Raw genomic sequence first — 8,832 nt, forward strand, 5'->3', positions numbered from 1 at the left:
CTGCCCGGCGCAGGGGCGCGCACGGAGGCTTGGGCTGCAGCGGAGAAATAAAGCTCAAACAATTAGATAAATATTTTTAACCGACCCGCTCGATCCTTCTGCCCCCAAGACACCCGCCTCGTCGGGCGGCAGGGCCGGGTCCTCGCAGCCTCCGGCCTGGCTGCGAGGGGGCTGCGCGGAGCGACGGGGCAAGGCGACCTCTTTATCATTATTATTTTCCTTCCCTTTTAAAAATTATTTTTCTAGACTTAAAAAAGAGCCATAATAATACCAACCCCAGGAAAAAAAAAAGGGAAAATCTCTGTCAGCTTTTGTTTCTTCCTTTTTTTTTTTTTTTGAAAAAAAAAATGTATCCGAGTATCGCAGTTGTCAAATAGCAGTGGGTTTCTGTTTTCCCTGGGCTGTTTTGGAAGCCCTGGGCGTGCAGGGCGCGGGGCGGGGGTGCTAGGAGAAGCGCTGCCTCTCTCGGCTTCCCTCTTCTGAACCGTTTCCACATGATTTCAGCTCCGGGAGGAACAGACACCACACAGGAGACACCGGGGCCGCCAGGGACCCCTCGGCTCAGGAGAGAAAGCGACAATTACAAATGAGCTGGATTGAAAGACAGAAAGGGGAAAAAAAACGCATTTATTTCATTTTGTCATTATGGTGATGATTTAACGGGATGAGTAAGCTGTCCTTGGAGCCCCAGCAGGTGCCGGGTCGCAGTGCGGATTGGGGCTCATCCCCGACGGGGCAGGAGGCCCTGGGACGGCGGCAGAAGGAGCCGAGGCCGCGCGGGGCCCTGCGGGGGGCTCCGCGGGCGCGCAGCTTGCGCGCTGCCCCGCGGGTCTCAGAGACGAGCTGCAGCAAGCGCGACTCGGGGTCGAGCGCGGAGACAGTCCGGCGTGGCCTTTATTTTTTGTGTGTCTTTTTTGTTTGTTTGTTTTCTTTAAAAAAAAAAAGTCCGAGTCTCTTTAATTAAATTAGTTACCGTACAAACACCATAGGGTTTCGTACACGGAATAAATAGCGCGAGTCCCACCGGGTGGCACTGCCAGCCCAGCCCGCCAGGCCAGGCGGGGGCGAGCGCGGCGGGGGCGCCACCCCCGACGGCGCGGCCCGGAGCGGCCCCTATGGGGCGGCCCTGCCCGCCGCGGTCCTGTGGGGCTCGTCGGCGCGGCCGAGGGGCGAGCGCGGCCGCCGGGGCGCCCCGCCGGCCTGGCACACGTACCACTCGCTGAGGTCGGTGACGGGCGGCGAGAGGGCGGCGCGGGCGCGGGGCGCCTCGGCTGCTGCCTCCGGGCCCGGCTCCGCGGCGGCCTCCGGGGCCCGCGGGCCGTCGGGGGGCGCCCCGTAGCGCGGCGAGGGCGGCGGCGACTTGCAGTGGATCTTCATGTGCTTGCGCAGGGAGCTGGGGTGCGTGTAGGACTTGTCGCAGCCGCGCACCTTGCACAGGTAGGGCTTGTCCGACGTGTGCACGTGCGAGTGCTTCTTGCGGTCGCTGCTGTTGGCGAACTTCCTGTCGCAGCCGTCGAACTCGCACTTGAAGGGCTTCTCCCCTGCCGGGAAGAGCGTGACGGTCAGGAGGCACCCGTCGCATCCCGATTTTTATTATAATAATTGCTTTTTTCTTCCCCTCCTCCCCCCTCCCCCCAAGGAGGGAGAAGCCATAAGGGGCCACGCGCGCGGCCTGGCGTGGGGAGCACCCACGCGGCTCCTGCCACCTTGGAGATGTCGCTTGTGGCCCGGGGAGCATAGATAGATAGATAGATAGATGGATGGATGGATGGATGGATGGATGGATGGATGGATGGATGGATGGATAGAGCACCTCGAGGCAGGGCCCGGGCTCACTCCCAGAAACCCCTTCATTACGGGACTAATGAACAAAACGCCATCCAGGAGCGCGGCTGCCGCATCCCGCGCTTAATCCCCGCCCGCCCCCCCCCCCCGCCTCGCGCTTCCCTGCGCCGGGTTTTAATGGGTGAGGGGGGAAGGGGGGTAAAAGCAGCACCTGTTTAACCGCTCGGATATAAACAAGGGGGGCGCGTGGGGCGGGGGCAGGACGAGCAGGGCCCTGAGTGCTGCTCTTGTGGGATCTGTCTCCTGAGGGTTAAAAAAAAAAAAAAGGCAAGGAGCAGGAGAATCCCCCCGGGGGGCTGCGTTTCCGCAGCTTTCCGCATTGCTTAGCAGTTACGCGCGGCTGTCGGGGGGCCCGGGGCTGCCTCACGCCGCAGCGCCCCCGGCGCGCGGCCCCGGGGGCGAATGTTTGGCGACACGGAGCCCCTGCCCACAGCTCGGTTAATGCCCATTAGAGAAATGACCAGTGGAGGGGGAAAGGAGGAGGGAGGTAAAGGAAAAAAAAATGTGCCAAACGAGTGCGTTGCGCGCGGGAGGGAATTTCAGGGGGAACAACATTTCCTCGTTTGGTCACACTGCACGTGGGGCTGACAAATCGCGCACACGGACCATAGTCCTTAACGCGATCCCTGCCACTTCTCAGCTGGAAATGCTCTCGGTCTAGGCACGGGGAGGTGAATATTGCAAGATATGATGCGGAGAGGACATTCCGAAAAAATAATAATACACAAAGCAGCAACTCTCCCGATGGACACCTAACTTCCACCATGCCATTTTGATTTTTAGCCTCTCTTAAAGCTCGCATATTCATATAAAATCTGCCGAAAGAGTAAGGGAAAAAAAGAAAACGAGTTTTATTTTTAAAAACCATCTATCTCCCCGCAGTTACTACAGAAAAAAAAAAAAGCTCCGCAGCCCATGTATACACCAACTTTTGTTTTTATTCAGTTATAAAGCTGCTCACCTAGCAGCGGAGTAGATGCACCATAGAGAAGAAGCAAGTTTATAAATGTGCGTATAAAGACGTTGAGAAAATACACCTCGAGTTTTAAAATGCAGTTTTCACATGCACAGAAAGCAACGCACATTCTTACTCCCACGAGAAAAAATGTGCAGTGCAGAGTCACCCGGTTGTTCATTTTCTCGGAAAAGAAAACGAACCTGCTGGGGGAGTTCGCTGTATCAGTATTGCTTTATTAAAGAAATATTTTTAAAAAGGAAAAAAAAAAGTTTTGCAACACGAATGCTATCTGCACCACGAATAGTTTCAGGGAAAGGCATCGGAGAGAGTGATGTGTACAATTTGCAGCAGGCACCGGAGCTGCTCGGCAAATTGCTTCCATCGGAGCTTCAAAATATATTGAAAAAATAATAATTAAAAATATATTTAAAAAGAAAAAAAAAGGCAAAAAGACTAAACTGCTGGTTTTAGCGAGCATGGAGATGGCAATGATCAAATTTCCAAAAACAGAAGCAAGACGGGTCCGAAAGTGTCCCCGTCTCTCTCTGACGAGGGCGTCACGTCAGAGCTTAACCATTTGTAGGGAGTTTCAGCCCGAGGAAGCGGCCGCGCCGCGGCGAGCGGCTGCGGCGCCGGGGTCCGCGGGGACTTGGGCGTCGCGATGTTTTGGGGGGTGAGGGCGGCTCCGTCGGGGGATCCCGAGCTGCACCGCTTTGCAAGCGCTCGTTGCTGGTAGGAAAACGAGGATTTGGGGCATGGGGAGGGAGTGTTTGGGAGGGGGGGTTATTTGCCCCAGAAAAGGCAATAGTTGCGCGGCCCATCGCCGGCCGCCGCGGGCTAACGCGGCGCAGGGCAGCGCTAAAAGAAGGGGGAAAAAAGGCCTCCCCCCACCCCCGGCCAAGAACCCGCCACCTAAACTGCAGACTTGTTCTACCTCCTGGTGAGGAAACGCATCCCCCGATCCCCCGCCCGAGGAGCCCACGCACGCATGAAGATTTTGGCCTTTTTTCTTCTTTAAAAACGGCCGCGGTCCCCGAGGACTTTGCGGCCCCCACCCCGAGAGAGCGGTGAAACCGGAGCGACTAAAAATGCCGCCTCCGCCGCGAGGGGCCGCGCGTGGGCGGGTCGGGAAGGCGCGTCCTGCGTGGGCCCTGCTCCCACTCGCGGGGGCTACAGCGAAAAACCCCGTGAAGGGGGAGAGTGCGGGGCGCGAGCCCGCGTGGGGAAGCCCTGTCTGCCCGCGCAGCCCCGCGCGGGGGCCCAGGGCCCCCGCGGGACCGGGGCAGGAGGGGACCGGAGAGGGAGCCGCGGAGCCCGCGCGCGGCCGCGGCTCGGAGCTGCCAACCGCGCCCGGGAACGCGAACAGGTCGGGGGTGTTTTTCCTTATTTTCCGGCTGCATTCCGGCCCCCCTTCCCCAAACCTCCTTCCCCTCCCCCGCGTGGACCCGCGACGGAGGCCGCATCGAGCTTCAGGTTTTGAAGTTTTTTCCCCCAAAGGCAGCGGGGCAGAAGAGTCCGCGAAAAGGCGGCATCTCCTCTCCCCCCTCAACCCATCCCCTGGCTCCGCGGGGCGCGAGGGAAACTTCTCTCCGCCGCTATGGAACCCGTGGGACCCCCGAGCCCCATCTCAAAGTGTCCCCCCCCCCCCCGCCGCGCGCCTTCCCGAAGAGACGAAGGAAACGGGAACCCCCCGCCGGTGCCGCGACGGCAGCAGGAGCCGAGCCCCGAAGGCGCCTTCTCTGCTCCCCTCTCTCCAGCCCCGCGTTATCTCCTAATCCGCGTGTTTATCCGGGACGTGAGGAGGGGGTTTGCGGAGGGGGTGGAGAGAGAGCGGGCCAGAAGCGGGCGCGGGGCCCGAATTATTTATTCATGATTAAAAAAAAAAAAAAAAAAGTCACATGTCCGACGGCGCGTACCAGAGGGTGGAAAATAAAGATAGAAGAAAAAAACGACGAGCCTGGGAAGTGTGCGGGGCCGGGGTACCCACCTGTGTGCGTCCGCTTGTGGATCTTGAGGTTTTCGGAGCGGGCGAAGACCTTTCCGCAGCCGGGGAAGGGGCAGGGGAAGGGCTTCTCGCCCGTGTGCACGCGGATGTGGTTGATGAGTTTGTACTTCGCCTTGAAGGGCTTCCCGCGGCGGGGACACTCCTGCCAGCAGCACACGTGGCTGCTCTGCTCGGGCCCGCCGACGTGCTCCGCGCTGACATGGCCCACGAGCTCCTGCATGGTGCCGAACGTGCCCGCGCACGGGCGCGGCGCGCGCGCCGCCGCCACCCACTTGCACACGAGCTCCTGCTTGAGCGGCGGCCGCGGGCAGCGCAGCCAGGGCCCCGCGGCGCCGCCGCCCGCTCCGCCGCCGCTCAGCTTCACGTAGCCGCGCAGCGCCGGCGTCGAGGCGGCCCCGTAGCGCTCCTCGGCGCGCGCGTAGAGCTCCGCGGCCGCGGCCGCCAGGCGCAGGTGCCCGTTGAGCGGCGGGAGGCGCTCGGCGGGCGGCGCGAAGGCGGCGAAGGCGCCGTGCGGAGGCGGCAGCGGCGCGAGGGCCGCCGGGCCCTGCTCCGCGCGCGCGGCCGCGGGCGGCGGCTCCCGCCGCGCGGGCCCCTCGCGCCCCGCGGCGCCCCCCGACGGGCAGCCGGCCATGTGCGCGCCGCGCGGGGGGGCGCTCGCCGCGCCCGCGGGCGGCTCCGCGCCGGCCCCACGGAGGCGCGCGGCGGCGCCGCTGCCCGCCCGCGCCCACATGCGCGCGGCGCGCGGCGCTTTAACGCGCGCCCCGGCGGCTCCGCGGCTCCGCGGCCGCGCGGCGCCCGCGCGCGATTGGCGGAGCGGCCGCGGGACGCGCCGGAGCGGCGCGCGGGGCCGCGCGGCCGCGGCGCCCGCGCCGCGGGGATTGGACGGCGCGCGATGATTGGCAGCGCGCGCCGCCGCGCCATTGGCTCCCGCTCCGGCCGGCGGCGCAGCGGGGATCCGCCCCCGCCGGACCGTCCGCCCCCCTGGGGGCGAGTTGCACTTGCGGGAAAAAAATATTAAAAAATGGGGGGAAAAAATTACGAAAAATGAAAAAAAAATTAAAAAGACTTCTCGCGGGGCCCGACGGGGCGCCTCTCCCAAGCTGCCCCCCAGATCCATGTGCGTCTCCCCGGGGGGCAGCGCGACGCGGAGCGGGGAGTGCGGGGGTTTCTGTTCCTCACCCTCGGAGCTGCTCAGGGGCTGCCGCAGGGGCCGTCGAGGCTGACTGAGGTGGTGGGGTTTTGTTTGTTTGTTTTTCCTATTTTATTTATTTGTATTAGTTTTGTGAAGACCGTCATTCATTCATCGGTGAGTCCTCAGGAAAGCGCGCCCCGATGAGACACACACGCAACCCCCACACAACGCGTTCACAACACACACGACACACACACAGAACACGCAACATACAACAAACACACTCAACGCACACTCGCGAGGCCGAGGCTACCGCGCTCCTGAGCAAGGCACGCGATTGAAGGCAGCACTTGGGGAAAGCAGCCAACGCTTTCCAAAAAAAAAAAAAAAAAAAAAAAAGACGGGAAAGGAGAGGGGGAGGAGGAATTCCTTTCCTTTAGAAAATAAATGAGTGAGCAGCTGCGGGGGGAGGCCCCTCCGCACATGCTCGGGAGGCAGCAGCAGTTTTGGAGCCCGCGACGGGCCGCCCCGTCGGGGCCGCCGCGCTGCGTATCTCGCCGGGGGTCGGGGTTGCTCCGAGCAATCAGGGGGTCTCCCCCACAAATCTCCAAGCGGCTCCCACCACCTTTCATGCAGCAAGGACAAGATAGGTGCGGAATCTCCACGCTCTCACAGAGGCGGCAAAAGCTCCCCCTAAAGCTGGGGCTGCTGCGTGGGGGCGAGTGTGTGTACCTACACATACATCCCCGTCACTACTCACACGTGGAAACCGGTCAGGATTTGGACTCCGAACCCAAAGGGGGCGGGAGGAGGGTGCCGGGTTCCCCCTCCAGGCACCTGCGGAGAGGAGCTCCCCCTCGGCGGAGCTCCGGGCTCGTCTGGACGTGCCGGGGGGCGCCGGCCGGCGGGACCATGACGAAAAGAGCAGGGATGAGTAATATGAGTAATCCCGGGATTTTTTTAAAACCCGGGTTGTACGGGGCAGTAAAAACTTTTCTTCCCGCACTAGTGGGAAGAGTAGACATACACGTAAAACGCATATATCTCTTATGATATAAATAGAGCACATATAATGTCATGTACAATATACCATACTTTTATATAGTATATATATATATTATATATGGTATATATAGTTTATATATACACTATACATAAAATAGGGCTATAGGCACTCTGCGCTGCCGCCTCTGCCGGCAGCCCCCGGTAGGCGCCGCGTGACGTGAGCCTGTCATCGATTCCATACGTCTTAATTCGCATATATGTCAATCCCCCGTTTATGAGCCTATATATATATATATATATATATAGGAAAAGAATCTTTTACAGCCGCACAGAAAGCGGCTGACCCATCACTCCCCGGGGAGGGAGATGGAAACCCGCCCATTTTTGAGACTCGCTGCCAACTCCCGGGGGCGTTTGGGGCGATTTTGGCTGGCGGCGGGTTGGGGAGGCCGAGAGGGGTCGCGTCCCACCGCTCTCCTCCCGCAGCCCGGGGAGCGCCGTCGGAGCTGATAGTGCGCGCCGCAGACGCGCTCAAACGGCGCCCTACGGCGTTTACAAACGCTCCGCGTTCACGCCGCGGGCAGTGAGGGAGACGGCGCGGCCAGCGCTGCGGTGCGGCGGGAGCCCCACGCGTGCCAAGAGCGCGGCTGCCCCGGGGCAAAGGCAGGGCATCCAAGGGTTCGGGATCCCACGGGCAATTCCGTGGGTGCCCCCGCGCTGCTGGGATCTGTCACGGGAACACGCACGGAGAGCCAGGACTCTGCCCCCCAGCCCGGTCCGCTTCTGGCTGCAGGGGGCCAGGGGAGGCTGTCTCGTAGATAAATAGCAATAAACGTCTCCTGCTCCCAGAAAACGCCGTTTCTCTGGGCCTCACGCACCAAAGTGGCCCCGGGAGGGAGGGCTCAGGGGCCGTAGCGCAAGGGCCCGTCCGCACCATTGGGGCGGAGGGGGCCTTTCGGCAACGGGAAATTTGAAGCGCCGCTATTTCCAGGGCCAGGGAAAACGTACTCCCCGCCCGTGGGAAGTGCTCAGAGCCGCAAAGTGGGAAGCACCGCACGCGTGTCTGCCCGTCCGTCCGTCCGTCCGCGGCACATGCGGACACAGGGAGAGGTGGAGACAGAGGCGGCCTCAGGAAACCCGGGCCAAATTTTGCTCTGGGTTTTCTCTACCCCCTCCATTCGCCTTCGCCGCTCCCCGCAGCCCAACGTCACCGTTGGAAGAAGCAGTTGAGATAAATCAAATAGTGACACTTTGACGGCTTTACTTGTCTAAGCAATATGGTAACCATATGGCACTGTTATTTATGAGTGACAGCCTAAATTGTATTACAAAGTCCGGTGCGCCCTATAGCGAAGCCCCTGAGTTGTCCCCAACGTCCCCATTGCGGGGAGGTGGCGATAACGACGCCCCCGATGAGCCCCGTTTCGGGGGGGGGCCGCGCTCCCCCTCCGAGAGCCTCGCAACGGGGCTCGCAAAGTGCGCGGCCCCGCTCAGCTGCGGATCCTCCGCGTCCTTCAGGCTCCGCGCCTCCTTCCGCCGCACCCGCGGCCTTGCCTTGCATGCGGCGGCTCTGCTGTTATTATTTATTATTATTTTATTTTGTTTTACTAAGTGCCACTGAGGGATCAATAAATATTAATGACATGAAAGGAAGGCGCTCCTGCCTGCTGCTTCCTCCCTGCGCCATCGTGCTTACCAAAAAAAAAAAAAAAAGAGGCATTTAGAAGTTACAGCTTTGGCTGAGATTTTCATTATTTCCCCCCATTTATTTCCCCCCCAGCCTTTTCCATCGGCTGCCCTGCGAGGCTCACAAAGGGCTGTCTGTGCCGAGGTGCGTTTTCCAGGGGCAGCCGCAGCTCCACACATGTCTCTTCACGGGTCACAGGT

The 8,832-nt window shown here is 60.8% G+C and overlaps 1 protein-coding gene across 1 annotated transcript; it reads right to left on the reverse strand.

Moving 5' to 3' along the window:
• Nucleotides 1–1,113: 1,113 nt before the first annotated feature.
• On the reverse strand, nt 1,114–5,349 carry ZIC5 (Zic family zinc finger 5; the record flags this gene model as incomplete). Its single annotated transcript, XM_088523348.1, has 2 exons — nt 1,114–1,541; nt 4,791–5,349. Coding segments are annotated over 2 exons (987 nt in total), but the record flags the coding sequence as incomplete, so codon positions are not given.
• Nucleotides 5,350–8,832: the final 3,483 nt, after the last annotated feature.

This window comes from Tinamus guttatus, unplaced genomic scaffold (assembly GCF_059628265.1).
Source record: "Tinamus guttatus ecotype Peru unplaced genomic scaffold, ASM5962826v1 Tinamus_guttatus_pri_ptg000180l, whole genome shotgun sequence".
In the NCBI taxonomy this organism is placed as follows: Eukaryota; Metazoa; Chordata; class Aves; order Tinamiformes; family Tinamidae; genus Tinamus; species Tinamus guttatus.